Here is a 20,155-nt window from a genome sequence, read left to right on the forward strand (position 1 = left end):
CCAGAAGACTTCAACTTGCAGCTCCCCAAGCGGTGTGAAACGACTATTCCCAGGGCATGCTGGGAGTTGTAGTTTTTACAGCAGCTGGGGGGGGGGGGAAACATAGGGTTAAAGGGGTTGTCCAGGATTAGAATAATATGACGGCTTTCTTCCAAAAACAGCACCACTCCAGTCCACAGGTGATGTTTGGTATTGCAGCTCATCTCCATTCACTTCAATGGAACAGAGCAATTCCAGAAACGGCCGACGGACAGGGGTGGTGCCGGGAAAGAAAGCAGCCATGAGCCATGTCTTTCTAGTTCAGGACAAGCCCTTTAAGACCTCTGGAATAGATACTCACAGTTTCTCTTATGACTTCGCCATCCAAATGCGAACGTGTCCGAAAGTAGTCAGGCAGGGCTGACACTGATGAAGATTACAGGCCGCTTCTTCTCCTTCTGGAATGGCTGATAAGAGCAAGCAATAGATTAGGTCAGAGCAAACGCAGATGTGAAATGCGTGAGTTTGAAAGCTCTGTTCACACCAGCATCATGGCTTATTAGAATAATGAGCTGTGACCGCTATGCCAGATACGGGTAAATCCTGATATACCCCATTGGGGGATATTTCACACTCGCGTTTTGGTTTTCCGTTTGTGAGATCCGTTCAGGATTCAGCGGTCCAAAACGGATCAGTTTTGCCCTAATGCATTCTGAATGGAAAAGGATCCGCTCAGAATGCATCAGTTTGGCTCCGATCAGTCTCAATTCCGCTCTGGAGGCTGCCTGCAGAGTTGTGCTGTCCGCTTGACGAAACTGAGCCAAATGGATCCGTCCTGGCACACAATGTAAGTCAATGTGGACGGATCCGTTTTCTCTGACACAATCTGGCACAATAGAAAACGGATCCGTCTCCCATTGACTTTCAATGGAGTTCATGACGGATCCGTCTTGGCTACGTTACAGATAATACAAACGGATCCGTTCATGATGGATGCAGGCGGTTGTATTATTGTAACGGATCCGTTTTTGCAGATCCATGACAGATCCGCCCAAAACGCAAGTGTGAAAGTAGCCTAAGACGTTTCATATACCTGTCCTAGTCTAAGGTCCGACTGGAGTAAGATACGATGAATATATTAAGATATGTGGTGAATCTTCCTGTCGTCCGGAACTAAAAACTAAGCTAAACTAAAAATCTACGCCAGCTTTATGTCTATTTCTGCTTATAGTAAATCGGTTGGAATAGCCCCTCCCCTCCTGCTAAGTCCCACCTACTTTGCACAACAAAGGTGCAAACATTGATAAATCGGACACATTGACAGAGCAAGGACTCGTGCCCACGGCCATAGCTGTTTTCGTGGTCCACAAATTGCAGATCCGCAAAACACGGGTACCAGCTGTGTGCATTCCGCATTTTGCGGAACAGAACGTCCAGCCCATAATAGAACAGTCCTCTATGTGTCCCTATTACAGACAAGAATAGGACATGTTGTATTTTTTACGGGGCCGTGGAACGGACACACGGTGTACAGTCCACATCTTTTGTGGCCCCATGCCCACTCCCAATGCCTCTGTGCGTCTCTCTCCCTGGCGCCTCAGCCCCGCTCTCCTCAGCTTCGGTCCTTGTAGTGCAGGCATCCCTTTTGCGCTCCAGGTTCGCCCAACTCCTGACCACCACGTCTCTCATGCTGGGTTCCTTGCAAGGTCGATTTAGTTATGGCCCAGGCTTCTTAAAGGGGCTGTCTCACTTCAGCAAATGGCATTTATCATGTAGACTAAGTGAATACCAGGTACTTACTAGTGTATTAAGATTGTCCATTTTGCTGGCTTGATTCATTTTTCCATCACATTATACACGGCTCGTGTCCAGGGGTTATGACCATCCTGCAATCCAGCAGCGGTGGTCGTGCTTGCACACTATAGGAAAAGGTTCCAGCCTCAATGGTTGCCTAGACTGTGAGAGCGCTCATAGGCGCGCATGTCCAGCAGTTCCTGTCCCGGCAACCTCTTATCTGTGCTGCAGCGGTGGCCATGAGCCCTGGAAACGAGCAGTGTATAATGTGATGGAAAAAATGAATCAAGCCAAGGAGGTGTTGCTGAAGTGCAACAGCCCCTTTAAGAAGCCTGGGTCAGCTGGCCATAACTATATGGACCTTGCAAGGAACCCAGCATGAGAGACCCAGTGGTGAGGAGGTGACGACCTGGTGTCATCAGGTGGGAGTGCAGGAAGGGCGCCTGAACTGCACAGACCCAAGCAGAGGGCTGAAGCATCCCCTACATCATAAATGCCATTTTTTTAAGTGAGGCAACCCCTTTAAGGGCTGTTCCCCTAGTCTCCTGTGCCTAAGCAATAGGTCCATTTTTTCCTCTGTCTTAGGGCTCGTTCACACGAACGTGTGAAGTCCGTGCTGTGGACCGCAAATTGCGGTCCGCAATGCACGGGCACCGTCCGTGGGGCAGCCGCATGGGGATCGTGAACCCATTCACTTGAATGGGTCCGTGATCCCTCCGTTCCGCAAAAAGATAGAGCATGTTCTATCTTTTTGCGGTGCGGAGGCACGGAACGGAACCCCAGGAAGCACTCCGTAGTGCTTCCGTGGTGTTCGGTTCCGTGCTTCCGTTCCGCATCTCCGGATATGCGGACCCATTGAAGTGAGTGGGTCCGCATCCGTGTATTGTGTGTAACATCCCGGGGTATGTCACTAAACTCTTTCTCCCCGCTACAACATGTTAGGTGTATGTTTATTGTCATCTGGTGTAATCTAACATTGCATTCTTAATTATGTGTATTTTCCAGGCCTGTTTTATATATTATGCTGTAATTTCCATGTACACCAGCAGGTGGCAGCAGTATGTAGCAGGACCTTAGCCAGTTTAGTATATCTGGACTGGAATAGTACATTCCAGTCTAGCCCCCCTCTGTGAGCAGAAGTGGGCTGGCCCATGTCCTGTCTCATGGGGAGGAAAGGAAAGTTCTAGTTAGTGTACCAGCCACCCTGACTAGGGGAAGGCTGTGTTGGTAGGAGCTCCCAGTTACAGGGATCCCAGCCCTGGAGCCAGCCTCGGCTGAGGCCAGAGATCTCCATTCCCAGACTGAGCCATCAGCCTCAGTGCTGGTAAAAAAACAAGCAGCACCTCCAGTTCTCCAGGAAGAGCATTCCCTGTGAGCATAGCTGTGAGTACAGATCCAGAGACCAAGAGAAGCCAAATTCCTCCTCAGCTAGTCAGGCCCATATCAAGCAGAAGACAGACAGAGCAGAAGATATAGATTCCTGCCATATTCTCCTGGCATATAGTATAGAAACAGAGGAGATATTGATCCCTGCCATACATTGCCAGAAACCTGCTGGGACCTAAGACTAATGCTGTATCTCATATGGATTTATGCTGCAACCAGTAAAGACAAGTTGAACTTTATTACCCGTCTGGATCTCATTCCTTATTACCAAAGTTCCTCAATTACTCCTACTAACAACACTCAATTTATTGCAAGTGAGCCAGGATCCAGGAGTCCAGCCGTACCAAGGTAGGAGACACCGTTGACACTACATAGAGACATTATCCCCACTCTGGCATTCCTCACCTGGTATGTGAGTTACAACATCTTAAAGGGCCCTGCAACAGTTTTTGCGCAAGCTGCAATTGGCGTCACGAACAAACCATAGACTTATATACACAAGCTCTGACCCACTGCATAATTGGCCACCATACCACGGTCCTGCTCATTGCATGTGGATCCGCAAATGCGGTCCGCAATACGGCAACGGGCAGCACACGTTCGTGTGAACGAGCCCTTATTGGAGTGTCCTGCTGTATTGTTTTCCTGACTTCTCATCTGGCTTATCCTTCTGACCTCACTGCCTGTCTTCTGCCCAGTGCGGCCTGACCTCTTCCCTCCTGACTACGACTACAGTCTGCCAATCCCTTTAAGGGCATTTTACATATAAAATTTCTAATACATTTTGAAAGAAAGGATATCATGAAATTAAATAATTGGGGTAGCAATTAAAAGCAGAAGACGGCAAACAGATCTTCATATCAAACGCATAAAGTCGTGCCGGACTCGTGTTCCGGACGCACAATATATATAGTGCCCTTTCATAGTCCGGTGACTGTAGAGTAATAGCGCCGGACAGAAAATCGTAGCACTCAGGGTTTTTCTATCCAGATCTATTTGACATCCAGCGTCGTAAGTGATGTGCGGGATGTATGAGAACAATCCCATATACAACTATGGGATCAGTTCTGGCTTCAGTTTCTGCTTCTAGCCAAAGGGGAACTGGAGCGGATCTCCGGATGTATGTGAAGCACCCATACACAACCCTGGTGCACCTCTCAGCCGCTCAGCATGACAGCCAGGTCAAACATTCGCTGTTAATGGACGCCTCCAGAGAACGCAGATTCCCAATGCAAGATCACAAAGGAAATGATCTGACTGTCAACAGAACAGAAGGGAATCAGGGAGAAGTGAACGCTGCAGGGCGGCAGGACACCATGGCAAAGCTTAAAAGGGTTTTCCCATGACTAATGGAAAAAAAAAAAAAAATCAGACATCGTATAGTACATGACAATCTCTGTCTAACAAAGCTAGAACCAGCCCTGCACCTCACATGGATCCAGAGATCTCCTCATTCATTGCTCTGCTAGATTTATATCAAGTGGGTATGTCCCTTCTGCTACAGCTCCTTCCCTTTCACAGCTCAAGGGGTGTGAGCTTTTAAGGGGGCATGTTCTTTCTGTAACTATCATAGCTTCTAACAGGAGATATGGCTGGTGGCAGTGGAAGGTTGGAACCGAGCATGTGCGTCCACCTCAGTGAGATGGACAGAGAAATAAGAAATAGAACAAGCAGCAGGTGGCGCTATACAGATAGATTTCATCGAATAACTCAACGGCCATATTACATTTTTCATTAAATGCAGTTTTAATAGATTTCAGAGCCAGGTGCTGGGGTGTAAACTGCAGGATATTTTTTATGAGACGACCCCTTTAAAGGGCCCCGCTGCTGTGCTTTACACAAGGATTATTCAATAATTAGTTATGGCTGCCTCTCCCATTTGTCAGTATGATGTAAATGCTTCTGAAATAAGACCCTGTTCACATTGGCATCGTGGCTTCTACTCATTTTGGCGCCCTGAATGTCAAAGCCGCATCCATTTTCGAAGACAATCCCATTCAAGCTCATACCCTCTTCCCAGAATTCCAGAGGGGCATGACTAAGGTGCTCTCCATAAGGAGATATAGTACCCCCCAAATCCGAACCCATCCCAGAAATTCTTAAAAAAAACAAAACACTGACTTCTAACAGATCCTGTGTATTGTGATGGGATCCATCAGCTTTCTCCTGGGGTTTCGCGATTTTTAACGACCGACATGAAGCCCATATCTCCAATGTGAAATGCGTTATGTTTTAGACAAAGTGCGTCTGTGTATGGCTCCACCCTGTATTATAAGCGGTGACAGATGGACGGATGCTTTGTTTTCCACTACCGCTATACAGTCGAAGGCAAATGACACGCAACCGGACCCGGGGTCCCACAGGTCTCTTCAGCATCAGGAATGTGACCTTGGTGTCTTGATATGCAGCTGCTCCTCACACCGGAAGCTCCAGCCGAGCACCAAAGGGGCAATTATAATAAATGAAGTGAGTGCAGCGCACACCTGTGCTCGGGGCCCCGGGGACAGGACGGGGAGGTTTTGGAAACAGAGGGCGGGGGTGCCATCCGTCAGTATGAGATTTCCACAGCAATCGATGTACCCATAACAGAACCTCCGCCACGTTGCTGTGTTGCCGTCTCCGGCCTCATTAGAAGGTCTCTTGTGACAGTGGAAGGGTTAATCCTGACTTTCACCTGAGCTGCCGTACCGGAGGGACCCGACTGGGTATTGCCAGGCACCGTATAGGTGTCGATTAACCCTCGGCAGTCCTGGGGCTTCCTCCAACATCAGGCGACAATTATATGACTCCCCCTTTTTATCCACACATTGTACCCTACAGATTTAGGAATGGGTGAGGGGGGAACAGAACGGGTGCAGTACGATCCTTATGCACCCTTTCATGTGTCCTTGGTTGGGGGACAGAAGACTATATGAGACCCCTTTAGAAGTCAGTGGGGGTCTTGTTAGTGGCCAGAAATTAGATTAATTTAGGGTTAGTGAAAATTTCGGCGCAGAATCCGCACAAAATTCCGCACAAGCCCCCTTTTTTTATGCAGTTTTCCGTTTGTTTTTCCATTGAAAACAATGGAGGATGATTCCATACTGGGAAATGACGGTGAAATCTGCGAGAAATCCACAGCGTCTCTGCACTGAAGTCCGCAGCAAAATGTGCATAATTTGGTACAGATTTTGGCGCTGTGGATATTGACCACGTATACTGTGGATTTTCCGCAGAGGACCCGCTACGTGTGGCTGTAACCTAATTTGGAGACACTACGCATGCACAGCCCCAACGTCACCAGTAAGAAAGCGTTGGGCGTCCCAATTTTCAGGATCAGGGTGGGAAAAGGGAAAACTATGAAGTGATGCCTTAAAGGTTATGTACACCTTCGGAGGCAATTTTTTATGCCGGCTTCCTCACTGCGCCTGCGCCGAATATGTCGCAGTGAGGAAGCCGGCAGCCGGCGAGCGTCCTTCCCTCACTGCGCCTGCGCCAAATACTGAATGGGACGGCGCAGGCGCGACATTTACCCCGTCAGACAGGGCCGGCAGGAGGAGACCAACACTGGCCTGGCCCTGTCAATCAAGAGTAGAAGGGAGTGGAAAGAGGTGGACGAACGGCGCCTCTAGGAGCAGGTGCAACGCGCCCCCCCTCCTAGGGGCTAATTAGCATATAATAAGAGTTATAATTGCACAAAAACAGGGGCACTTCGAAAAAAAAGAATAGCAGAGTTGAATTCAGGTGACATTTGCACATGTATAACATCAGCCTGTTTAATAGGGAAAAGTGTGGTGACAGAAACCCTTTAAGTGAGACAACCGCTTTAATGGGGCCGGACGGCAGGAATACAGAGAGATCCGGGACAACCTGCCGGATATACAAGCACTAGTGACCCTAAGACCGCCGTCCTCCACAGACTGGAGGAAATAGAAGTGATCTCAATGGGACTCACATCTTGACCCCCGGAGATAAATCTCCTCATTGATTCTGCGTTGTATACAGATTTATCTCCGGAGATCGCAGCTTTTCCCGTTCAGCATTCATGTAATATCCCCAATCAGGCGGCTGGATCTCTGGACACGCTGCCCCCGGCACCATCCGGTCGTCCGTTTCCTATTGCCCCATATAATATAAAACTGTAGCCGAAGAATCACTGAATGTCCAATAACCAGAAATCTACCGATACATGAGTCACCTAGCTACACATATGGCAGTGACCTTGTGTTATGTAATGTCCTCTTCTCCAGTCACATCCAAAGCTGTATCTAAAATGTTGCTGGTTTCCTGTTAGCTGTCAGATCGCTGGACCTCACAGCTCCCCGAGAAAAGTGAATTTCCAGCGAGTCCTCTTACTACAGACTGCTGTAGAATCCATACAGTCTGCAGTCAGCGGATGAAGCGCATCTAGCTTAGTAGTGACTGGAGTCGGGCCGCGCCAGTATTCTGAAATTGCTAGTAACCTCTGTGATGTTCCGGATTTCTGAAGGACGGCCTATATTCACAGGCCCAAAGAGACAGGGGAGTGGTACCGCCATACTGTCGGTGTACCAATGCATATAGGGCTAATGATCTTCCCTGCGCTGTGTGCAACCTCTACCCAACAGAATGGCCGCCCTTCCTTTCAGCTCCATTTATCAGCAGCCATTGTACTGAGGGTTGCCCAGCGTTTCATGCTGCAGACCAGTTCTCAATGTGGAAGGCTGTCCGGGGTCAGCCCTGTTTTCCCCCAGGCAGCCCCCCTAATATGCTCCGATGCTCTCCTTTGCCTTGCACTGAATCGCGCAGGGCAAGGGCTTTTTTTGGAGATCCGGTGACTTAAGCTTCCGCCCAGCAGTGATCCCGGTTACGTCATCGGCACTAATGTTAAAAACGGTCCCCTTCAATTGTATGGGGGCTGTCAGTCAGTAAAAATGGACAAAATAGGGCATGTTCTATTTTTTGACATCTGTTATTGACAACCTGCTGTGTGAATAGCCCCATAGACTACCATTGTTCTTGTAACGGACGTCTGACAGGCGTTAAAAACAATGGCCATCACGCGTCCGTTTTTCGTGTGAATGTAGGTGTATCTGGCAGCGTTTCCACCACAAAAAAAAGACCTGTTTATAGCTGATGATTCTGCCCCTGATTTTTCTGCTGCCGATATTAGCTGTGTGCACACAACCTTATGTTTGGTCCGTATCCGATCCGCATTTTTTGGGGATTGGATGCAGACCCATTACTTTCAATGGGACTGCAAAAGATGCGGACAGCGCATGTGTCCGTTCCGCAGCCCCACAAAAATGATAGAACACGTGCTAGTCTTGTCCATTTTGCGGACAAGAACAGGACATTTCTACAGAAGTTCAAAAATAAATGGTGGCATTCACATTGCTGGGATCCGTGATTTGCAGACCGCAAACACTTATGGCGGTGTGCATGAGGCCTTAAGGAGCATCCTCCAGAATTCAGCCTGTGCATTGCCTCCAGTGCCGATTGACTGATATAAACCTGAGCAGGTATGGAAGCACAGGTATGGGTGCACAGGTATAGGTGCACAGGTATGGGTGCACAGGTATAGGTGCACAGGTATGGGTGCACAGGTATAGGTGCACAGGTATAGGTGCACAGGTATGGGTGCACATGTATGGGTGCACAGGTATGGGTGCACAGGTATGGGTGCACAGGTACGGGTGCACAGGTACGGGTGCACAGGTACGGGTGCACAGTTACGGGTGCACAGGTACGGGTGCACAGGTATTGGTGCACAGGTATGGGTGCACGGGTATACTGTAGGTGCACGGGTATAGGTGCACAGGTATGGGTGCACAGGTATAGGTGCACAGGTACGGGTGCACAGGTATGGGTTGGGCGCACAGATTTTGACTCCGGAGGATCAAGAGGTTGTGATTGCACCCAGGAACCATTGCTTGTGGTGGCCCAAAAGGTTCCTTTACCCCATTGTGAGGAGGCAAATACCACAAATTATGTAAAATACTTTGGGGAGTGCAGAAGTTTTAAGGTGGCATTCACACGAATGTATCCTTTTTTATGGTGTGATCCGCAAAACATGCATACCGGCCATGTGTGTTCCGTGTTTTGCGGATCAGCATGTCCAACCCCTTTGTTAGAAATATGGATGGGGAGAGAGAGATGTGCTATGCGCATCTTTTGCAGCCCCATCGAAATGAATGGGTTCGCATCTGATCCGCCAAAAAAAAGGATTGGATGTGGACCAAAATTACGGTCGTATGAATGACCCCTAACTTAAACTTCTGGAAAAACAGGCCTGCTACATAAATTTCCCTGCTGCCATGCGCTGAGCCCTTGGCGTGTATGCGAGGCTGTCGTTCCAGCTCAATCTTATGCAAAACGAAGTATATTCAGCTATGCAGAATGTAAGCATTTCATGAATAAGTAATAACGCTGCTACGGAAAAGACGTTCACCTTTCTACTTGAAGACTCCTTAGAGGGTCTATGCATCATTATCATTCATGGCAGCCGGCCGCCGGGGAGGACCTGTTTGGGAGTGTGCCATCATGTTCCACTATTGCTATGCGTTCATGTGCAGCGGCTGCAGGCTCCGGCGCTCACCGCTCACTCACTGATAGTCGCCCCCATTCACACCAGCACTCAGCATCCGCAATGTGGCCAATCATCTCTAAAGTGCAGACGTCAGAAGATCGCAGCTTGTGGGAGAAGTTGATAATATGATGCTCCTTCTCTATTGAGGGGTCACTGGCATTTATAGGGGGTGCTGTCTGTTGGCAGTACTTCTGCAGACAGTGACGGAAACACATGGTGGCTCTGACCTAGAGGAAGCAGCAGTTAGCAGCAGCACTGGTGGCCTCTTTAGGGAGCACTGGGGCAATTCTGGAGGCACTGTACCTGTCACTGGTTTGACCGCACTAATGCTGTCTAAATTATGGGGTGAATTGTGGCAAGCACCATGGAAGCCCTGGCTGTCTCTTTTGGCTGAACTGTTACTGACATTATTATAGAGGCACCGTCTTCCTCTTGTGGGGGCACTGTTACTGTCATTATTATAGAGGCACCGGCTCCTCTTGTGGGGGCTCTGTTACTGTCATTATTATAGAGGCACCGGCTCCTCTTGTGGGGGCTCTGTTACTGTCATTATTATAGAGGCACCGGCTCCTCTTGTGGGGGCACTGTTACTGTCATTATTATGGAGGCACCGGCTCCTCTTGTGGGGGCACTGTTACTGTCATTATTATGGAGGCACCGGCTCCTCTTGTGGGGGCACTGTTACTGTCATTTTTATGGAGGCACCGGCTTCCTCTTGTGGGGGCACTGTTACTGTCATTATTATAGAGGCACCGGCTTCCTCTTGTGGGGGCACTGTTACTGTCATTATTATAGAGGCACCGGCTTCCTCTTGTGGGGGCACTGTTACTGTCATTATTATAGAGGCACCGGCTCCTCTTGTGGGGGCACTGTTACTGTCATTATTATGGAGGCACCGGCTCCTCTTGTGGGGGCACTGTTACTGTCATTATTATGGAGGCACCGGCTTCCTCTTGTGGGGGCACTGTTACTGTCATTATTATGGAGGCACCGGCTCCTCTTGTGGGGGCACTGTTACTGTCATTATTATGGAGGCACCGGCTTCCTCTTGTGGGGGCACTGTTACTGTCATTATTATGGAGGCACCGTCTTCCTCTTGTGGGGGCACTGTTACTGACATTATTATGGAGGCACCGGCTCCTCTTGTGGGGGCACTGTTACAGTCATTATTATGGAGGCACCGGCTCCTCTTGTGGGGGCACTGTTACTGTCATTATTATGGAGGCACCGGCTTCCTCTTGTGGGGGCACTGTTACTGTCATTATTATGGAGGCACCGGCTTCCTCTTGTGGGGGCTCTGTTACTGTCATTATTATGGAGGAACTGACTTCCTCTTGTGGGGGCACTGTTACTGTCATTATTATGGAGGCACCAGCTTCCTCTTGTGGGAGCACTGTTACTGTCATTATTATGGAGGCACCAGCTTCCTCTTGTGGGGGCTCTGTTACTGTCATTATTATGGAGGCATCGGCTCCTCTTGTGGGGGCACTGTTACTGTCATTATTATGGGGGCACCGTCTTCCTCTTGTGGGGGCACTGTTACTGTCATTATTATGGAGGCACCAGCTTCCTCTTGTGGGGCACTGTTACTGTCATTATTATGGAGGCACCGGCTCCTCTTGTGGGGGCACTGTTACAGTCATTATTATGGAGGCACCGGCTCCTCTTGTAGGGGCACCGTTACTGTCATTATTATGGAGGCACCGGCTCCTCTTGTGGGGGCACTGTTACTGTCATTTTTATGGAGGCACCGGCTTCCTCTTGTGGGGGCACTGTTACTGTCATTATTATGGAGGTACCGGCTTCCTATTGTGGGGACACTGTTACTGTCATTATTATAGAGGCACCGGCTCCTCTTGTGGGGGCACTGTTACTGTCATTATTATGGAGGTACCGGCTTCCTATTGTGGGGGCACTGTTACTGTCATTATTATGGAGGAACTGACTTCCTCTTGTGGGGGCACTGTTACTGTCATTATTATGGAGGCACCGGTTTCCTCTTGTGGGGGCACTGTTACTGTCATTTTTATAGAGGCACCGGCTTCCTCTTGTGTGGGCACTGTTACTGTCATTATTATGGGGGCACCGTCTTCCTCTTGTGGGGGCACTGTTACTGTCATTATTATGGAGGAACTGGCTTCCTCTTGTGGGGGCACCGTTACTGTCATTATTATGGAGGCACCAGCTTCCTCATGTGGGGGCACTGTTACTGTCATTATTATGGAGGCACCGGCTTCCTCTTGTGGGGCACTGTTACTGTCATTATTATGGAGGCACCGGCTTCCTCTTGTGGAGGCACTGTTACTGTCATTATTATTACAGCACCAGCTTCCTCTTGTGGGGGCACTGTTACTGTCATTATTATGGAGGCACCGGCTTCCTCTTGTGGAGGCACTGTTACTGTTATTTTTATGGAGGCACCGGCTTCCTCTTGTGGGGGCACTGTTACTGTCATTATTATAGAGGTACCGGCTCCTCTTGTGGGGGCACTGTTACTGTCATTATTATGGAGGTACCGGCTTCCTATTGTGGGGGCACTGTTACTGTCATTATTATGGAGGAACTGACTTCCTCTTGTGGGGGCACTGTAATTGTCATTATTATGGAGGCACCGGTTTCCTCTTGTGGGGGCACTGTTACTGTCATTATTATAGAGGCACCGGCTTCCTCTTGTGGGGGCACTGTTACTGTCATTATTATGGGGGCACCGTCTTCCTCTTGTGGGGGCACCGTTACTGTCATTATTATGGAGGCACCAGCTTCCTCTTGTGGGGCACTGTTACTGTCATTATTATGGAGGCACCGGCTCCTCTTGTGGGGGCACTGTTACAGTCATTATTATGGAGGCACCGGCTCCTCTTGTGGGGGCACAGTTACTGTCATTATTATGGAGGCACCAGCTTCCTCTTGTGGGGGCACTGTTACTGTCATTATTATGGAGGCACCGGCTTCCTCTTGTGGGGGCACTGTTACTTTCATTATTATTACAGCACCAGCTTCCTCTTGTGGAGGCACTGTTACTGTCATTTTTATGGAGGCACCGGCTTCCTCTTGTGGGGGCACTGTTACTGTCATTATTATGGAGGCACCGGCTTCCTCTTGTGGGGGCACTGTTACTGTCATTATTATGGGGGCACCGTCTTCCTCTTGTGGGGGCACTGTTACTGTCATTATTATTACAGCACCAGCTTCCTCTTGTGGAGGCACTGTTACTGTCATTATTATAGAGGCACCGGCTCCTCTTGTGGGGGCACTGTTACTGTCATTATTATGGAGGTACCGGCTTCCTATTGTGGGGGCACTGTTACTGTCATTATTATGGAGGAACTGACTTCCTCTTGTGGGGGCACTGTTACTGTCATTATTATGGAGGCACCGGTTTCCTCTTGTGGGGGCACTGTTACTGTCATCATTATAGAGGCACCGGCTTCCTCTTGTGTGGGCTCTGTTACTGTCATTATTATGGGGGCACCGTCTTCCTCTTGTGGGGGCACTGTTACTGTCATTATTATGGAGGAACTGACTTCCTCTTGTGGGGGCACCGTTACTGTCATTATTATGGAGGCACCAGCTTCCTCTTGTGGGGGCACTGTTACTGTCATTATTATGGAGGCACCGGCTTCCTCTTGTGGGGGCACTGTTACTGTCATTATTATGGAGGCACCGGCTTCCTCTTGTGGGGGCACTGTTACTGTCATTACTATGGAGGCACTGGCTTCCTCTTGTGGGGGCACTGTTACTGTCATTATTATGGAGGCATCAGCTTCCTCTTGTGGGGGCACTGTTACTGTCATTATTATGGAGGCACCGGCTTCCTCTTGTGGGGGCACTGTTGCTGTCATTATTATGGAGGCACCGGCTTCCTCTTGTGGGGGCACTGTTACTGTCATTATTATGGAGGCACCGGCTTCCTCTTGTGGGGGCACTGTTACTGTCATTATTATGGAGGCACCGGCTCCTCTTGTGGGGGCACTGTTACTGTCATTATTATGGAGGCACCGGCTCCTCTTGTGGGGGCACTGTTACTCTCATTATTATGGAAGCACTGGCTTCCTCTTGTGGGGGCACTGTTACTGTCATTATTATGGAGGCATCAGCTTCCTCTTGTGGGGGCACTGTTACTGTCATTATGAAGGCACCGTCTTCCTCTTGTGGGGGCACTGTTACTGTCATTATTATGGAGGCACCGGCTTCCTCTTGTGGGGGCACTGTTACAGTCATTATTATGGAGGCACTGGCTTCTTCTTGTGGGGGCACTGTTACTGTCATTATTATAGAGGCACCGGCTCCTCTTGTGGGGGCACTGTTACTGTCATTATTATGGAGGCACCGGTTTCCTCTTGTGGGGGCACTGTTACTGTCATTATTATGGAGGCACCGGTTTCCTCTTGTGGGGGCAGTGTTACAGTCATTATTATGGAGACACCGGCTCCTCTTGTGGGGGCACTGTTACTGTCATTATTATGGAGGCACCGTCTTCCTCTTGTGGGGGCACTGTTACTGACATTATTATGGAGGCACCGTCTTCCTCTTGTGGGGGCACTGTTACTGACATTTTTATGGAGGCACCGGCTCCTCTTGTGGGGGCACTGTTACTGTCATTATTATGGAGGCACCGGCTCCTCTTGTGGGGGCACTGTTACTGTCATTATTATGGAGGCAACGGCTCCTCTTGTGGGGGCACTGTTACTGTCATTATTATGGAGGCACCGGCTCCTCTTGTGGGGGCTCTGTTACTGACATTATTATGGAGGCACCGGTTTCCTCTTGTGGAGGCACTGTTACTGTCATTATTATGGAGGCACCGGCTTCCTATTATGGGGGCACTGTTACTGTCATTATTATGGAGGCACCGGCTTCCTCTTGTGGGGGCACTGTTACTGTCATTATTATGGAGGCACCGGCTCCTCTTGTGGGGGCACTGTTACTTTCATTATTATGGAGGCACCGGCTCCTCTTGTGGGGGCACTGTTACTGTCATTATTATGGAGGCACCGGCTCCTCTTGTGGGGGCACTGTTACTGTCATTATTATGGAGGCACCGGCTCCTCTTGTGGGGGCACTGTTACTGTCATTAACGAGGCATTTGACTGACTTGCTCTCATTTAGGTTTAAGCGCCTCTCACATGGCTCAGTTATGGGGGTCCTATGACTGCTGAGGCCTGCTGTGTCAGTCCTCCTGGAGCAGCACCGTCTATGCTTCTGCCTCATAGCTCCGTACACTGAGCTGTACACATAAAGGAACAGACAGGAGAAGTCGCACAGCGATCACCTACAGGTGCAACTACTTTAGCCTAGCAAAGCCTTCCTTCGAGAAACCACGTGAGATCGATGTGTCATGTGATCACAATTGGAGCTCTGAGACGCCGTCACGTGACCGGTAGCGCACGTCCTGTCGTTGGGAGGACCAAGATGGCGGTGTGCGTGGCTGTCATAGCTAAGGAGGTGAGATATGTTTCTGTTTTATCCTGAAATCTGTCTGGTGGCTGACAGTGAAGATCCATAGGGCGCGATTATCTGGAAGAGGTGGCCCCGGCGACATCGTAATGTCTGATTTGGAGCTAATTTTCGACGGAAGGAATTGATCCGTCTGGATGAGACTTGTAGTCCCTCTGCCAGGATTGGGCTTGGGTCAGCGACAGTGTGCCCGTTCTGGTTCATCATGATGGACGAGCTATGCTGGTAGCTGTAGTTCACCAGGCTTCAGCACTCCCTGCAGGCATGTGCTGTTTACTGATTGAGAGTTGTAGTTGACTGTAGGTTTTTACAACTCTCAGCATGCACATGCTATTTTGTGGCTGTGAGAATATACTGGGGGTTGTAGTGGATCATTGTTTTTTTTTTAGAACTTCCTGTAAGCCTCAGACTATGCTGGGAGTTGTAGTTGATCACAGGTGCCCACAACTCCCAGGAAGCATCTGCTGTTTTCTAAGGGCTCATGCACACGACCGTATGTGATCTGTGGTCAGCAAAGAACAGACCCGCCAAAAATACGCATGACATCCGTGTGCCCCTAATAGAACAGTCCTATCCTTGACCGTCATGCGGACAATAATAGGACATGTTCTAGTTTTTTGCGGAACGGAAATACGGAAACAGAATAACTTCCTTTGGTTCCGCATATGGTCCGGAAAAAAAAAAAAAGAAAAAAAACGGACAAGGAAAGAAAATATGTTCATGTGCATGAGGCCTAACTGTGAGGCTGGGTTTGACCTAAAGTGTTACAGCTCCCAGCATGTGCCTGCTGTTAACTATTTTGATGATCGGTTGGGAGTTGTAGTCCTCGGTCCTGTATAGAACCTGTAGTTATCATGGCCAGGAGTCAGGGACGCTATGCGGGACGGAGGAGGGTCATCTGCTGCTGTAGTAACGGCGTCTCTGTCTTGCAGAATTATCCCCTCTACATCCGCAGCATCCCCACCGAGAACCAGCTGAAATTCCACTACACGGTGCACACCTCCCTGGATGTGGTGGACGAGAAGATCTCAGCCATGGGGAAGGCCCTGGTGGATCAGAGAGAGCTCTACCTGGGACTCCTGTATCCCACAGAAGACTACAAGGTGTATCCTCCGGGGTGATGAAGTGGGGAATATTGAATATCACGACATGCTCTCCGTCTGGCGTCTTTTCTCCTATACACATCCTTTTTTTTTTTTCTCGGGGCCAGTGTGTGTGTGTGTTGTTTTGTTTTTTTTATGGCATTTTTCATAACAAAGCATTTTCTCCATACCTCTCTACAGATGACATTAAGGGGGTATATTTTTTTTACTCTATAAGACGCACCTTGGTTTTAGAAGAGGAAAATGAAAACAAATTTTTCATAAGACTTCAGATCAGACCAGTGCTGGTGCTTTACCATTATGTATTTCCAGTACGTGGAGATCTGCAGGTGTCACCCCGCTGACCATCGTTTGTGCCTAAATAATGGTGTTTAAAGAGGACCTTTCACTGGTCCTGACATTACAATATTAGTACCCGGCAGTGTAGGGCATGATCAGCAGATGTCCGTGCACCCATTTTTATTTTATTTTTCAGATCGGCGGCTCCATTCCCCCATGTCAACGCCAGGGATAAAAAAACTAAAACTCACCTTCTCCCTGTGCCCCCCACATATGTTAATTAATAGCATTGGTACAAGGAGAAGCCCCCTGAGAAACACGGCCATCTCCTCCTCCCTGTACCAATGCTATTAGCATACGGGGGGAAAGAATCAGCCGATCTGAAAAAACATGAGTGCACGGACATCTACTCCCTATGCCATACACTGCCAGGTACTAATATCGTAATGTCAGGACCAGTAAAAGTCTCTCTTTAAGGCTCGGGCTACACAGCGACATATTTCATAATGCTAGTCTATGGTTTCGCCACAAACCCATCCAAGATGGATTTTTTTTGTCTCAGCACGACACCGTAGACTAGCATTAGACTGCGTCACCTACCAGTCATTTCGTTGTGGAGTCTCCTAATAAATCGGTGCAGTATATTCCAGCATAGCACTACAGCAGGGTGGAGCATGCCGTTATTTTATGATGCTCTGCCTCGGAATCAATGCAGATCTAAGAAATAAAAAAAAAACATCCTTCACCGGCCCCCAGATATGGCTACGTCACCAACTCCAAAGTCAAATTTGTGATGGTGGTCGACTCCTCCAACACAGCTCTCCGTGACAACGAGATCCGCAGTGTGAGTACAGATTGGGGGGGCAACTGTGGGTGAAGTGCGGGTTCACCTCTGATAAATGGAAATTAGTATTTTAGGAAATTGCTTGTCCAACAATTCCAGAATATATTTCTGTTATTAGAATCACTTCCTGTGCAATTGCAGGACTTTTGGGGTCTGTTACTGAATGTAAAGGAATACTAAGAGAATCTCTGTATATTGTGGAATTGCTGTATAGGCAGTTTTTTTGTATATTTTTTTTTTTTTTTCTTCTATGTAATAATTCTCTCCCACGTGTCTTTATATAGATGTTCCGGAAGCTTCATAACTCCTATACAGATGTGATGTGCAACCCCTTCTATAACCCCGGAGACCCTATACATTCACGGTAGGTCGCTGTCCGGTTACAGTATGCTGTAGGGCCCTGTGCTGCTGTTCCCACAGTTGACATCGACTTTTGATTTTTTTTCAGGGCGTTTGACAACACAGTCACCTCCATGATGGTTGCAGCGTGCTGAACTACTACCTCCTGGGATTTTCTTCAAGTGACAGAAGCCAATTCCTACTTCCAGTAATTTATGGAGCTATTCCCATCCTGTATGTCTGTTACCAGAGAAGTGTGATGATACTTTCCCAGTGGACTGGACCAGTTACTGCTGCTCTGCCCCGCACCTTTAAACTTATAGGAGTATATCCTATACTGAGCTTCATGTGCGTACATGCAGGGGATTCAGGCAGTAAAGGCACAGCCTGGAGTTATTGTGTGATGGTCCTTAAATTCCAGAATGCCGTTTTCTTAAAGGGGGTTTTGCACCCCCTTTTGGTCAGACATGCGAAGGGAAGCATACTTACCTGTTCCCAGCTCCTTCTCTCCCCAGCCTTGGATGCTTCGCTGTGCTCCCAGGATGTAAACCTCAGTTTTGACACCACTGCAGCCAATCGCTGGCCGCAGCGGTGACCTGCCCCTTCTGCTTCATGTCCTAGGATTACATGACACAAGGGGATCAGGTCACCGCTGTGGCGGTGTCAAAACGAAAGTCTACATCATGGGGGCCCAGTGGCGCAGCCGAGGCTGGGAAGAGAAGAAGCAGGGAGCCAGTGCCAGGAAACAATTAAGGGCGAGTCCACATCAAAGTTTTTTTTCTGATCAGTCAAAAATAAAAACAGCTTCTATATTTTAAGCATCAGTTTTAGCCATTTCCATCTGAGATCCTACACACAGGACTTTTTTTTTTTTTCCCTATCTAAAATAACGGATCTCAGATGGGAATGGCTAAAACAAATGGCAGATGCCTAAAATACAGGATGCGTACTTTTGTCTTTATTTTTCTGACTGATCAGAATGGAAAAATAGTAATGTGAACTGGCCCCAAGTATGCTTCCCTCCACAGGTTTGCCATCCCCATTAATTTAGCTTCCTCCATGCAGTGGGCTTACAAATATCTATGGATTAGAAGAAGACGTGTAAATGGGTAGAGATTGGAAGGAGGACCTATGTCCATACCGTCAGAAAAGACAAGAAATGCTACCAGTGTGAATAAAAGATGGGTTCAGACATTAGCACGTTCTACTTCCAGGTGTATCCTATCCCTGTGTAATAAGGGCAGTGTACGTTAGTTGTGCATGGAATAATAAATGTAATAGTTAAACATACAATGTGTAAACGTTATTATAGTTCACGTGCATTAACCCTCTGTTGCCCATATGTCCTGAATACCAAAGGTGTCACCATATGTGGCTGTAATGGCTCTATTAGCATTTTCAGATTTAAAGGGGGGTTGCTGTGGTTAAGCACTTCCCGTATGCACACCCCTTTCTTCCCGGTAGTTTTCAGCACCACAGCTCTGACCCTCCTTCCAGTGTTTGCATACCCGGCTGCATTGGTGACGTAGTAGGTGACACCTTGACTACTGCAACCAGTCACTGGCCTCAGCAGTTATGTGCTATATACTTCTGTCTCCACTGCAGCCTTTTACACAAACTTTAGGAGAAGCAGAAGTGGAAAAAGAGGCTTTTTTTTTCCCGTTATAAGAGAAATTACAATGTTTCTTATCTTGGCCTGTACTGTTGATTCATCTAACATTTGTTGAAATGACTGTGCCCATTTAAAGGGGTTGTTTAACCCGGGGGACCTTTTCTATATACCCTCCAGTGTAGGCGGACCCACACTGGTAATCATACTTACCTGATCCCTGCTGCTGAGTTCCAGCTCCATCGCTGCCCCGGTGGCTCTGCAGGTCCCTGGTCTCCTCACGTCGCCATCTGGTTTGCCGTAAGGTCACACGACAGCTGCAGCCAGTGACTGGCCGCAGCAGGTACATGACTCCTGTGGCCAGATTGGTCAGGTTAACCAGCATCAAACCAGATGTTGATGCAGGAAGACCAGGGACCTGCAGAGCCAGAACCCAGAGGCAGGTAAGTATTCCCACAACTGTGGGTCCAGCAGAAACAGTCCACAGGGTTGAACAACCCCTTTAAAAAAGGGCTTTTCTGGCCCAAACACCATGTTAATTTGGTCTTGGACAGTTTTATACATAAAGTAAGAGTGCTTTTACCTGCTCCCTGCCACTCCATTCCAGCACCAAGACTGCGTTCCTTCTGGTCCCCACTGGTTTTATCAGTGATATGTCCCTAAGCGGCATGTCACTGCTGGGTCACATGCCACTTGGGAACAGGTCTTCATGAGCATTCTACCTTTGTAAGTAGATACGTGGTTAGTTAAGATGCTTTTTAGTCTGCAGCCCATGTCCTTGTAATTCTAGAACATTTACCTATACATGCTGTCTACTA

The 20,155-nt window shown here is 48.5% G+C and overlaps 1 protein-coding gene across 1 annotated transcript; it reads left to right on the forward strand.

The window, feature by feature from the left end:
• The first annotated feature begins 15,076 nt into the window (after window positions 1–15,076).
• On the forward strand, window positions 15,077–19,026 carry TRAPPC2L (trafficking protein particle complex subunit 2L). Its single transcript, XM_040410121.1, has 5 exons — window positions 15,077–15,151; window positions 16,096–16,268; window positions 17,302–17,389; window positions 17,674–17,753; window positions 17,838–19,026. Exons 1-5 carry the CDS (start codon window positions 15,119–15,121, stop codon window positions 17,881–17,883), a joined length of 420 nt encoding a protein of 139 aa, XP_040266055.1. The 5' UTR covers window positions 15,077–15,118; the 3' UTR covers window positions 17,884–19,026.
• Window positions 19,027–20,155: the final 1,129 nt, after the last annotated feature.

This window comes from Bufo bufo, chromosome 10 (assembly GCF_905171765.1).
Source record: "Bufo bufo chromosome 10, aBufBuf1.1, whole genome shotgun sequence".
NCBI lineage: Eukaryota > Metazoa > Chordata > Amphibia > Anura > Bufonidae > Bufo > Bufo bufo.

What these genes read in the sequence shown, in the direction of transcription:
- TRAPPC2L (XM_040410121.1), top strand. Translation starts at nt 15,119, where the DNA reads ATGGCGGTGTGCGTGGCTGTCATAGCTAAGGAG. An exon ending in TGGCTGTCATAGCTAAGGAG is followed by an intron (nt 15,152 to 16,095) that starts GTGAGATATGTT and finishes TCTGTCTTGCAG; the next exon opens with AATTATCCCCTCTACATCCG. An exon ending in GGAGACCCTATACATTCACG is followed by an intron (nt 17,754 to 17,837) that starts GTAGGTCGCTGT and finishes ATTTTTTTTCAG; the next exon opens with GGCGTTTGACAACACAGTCA.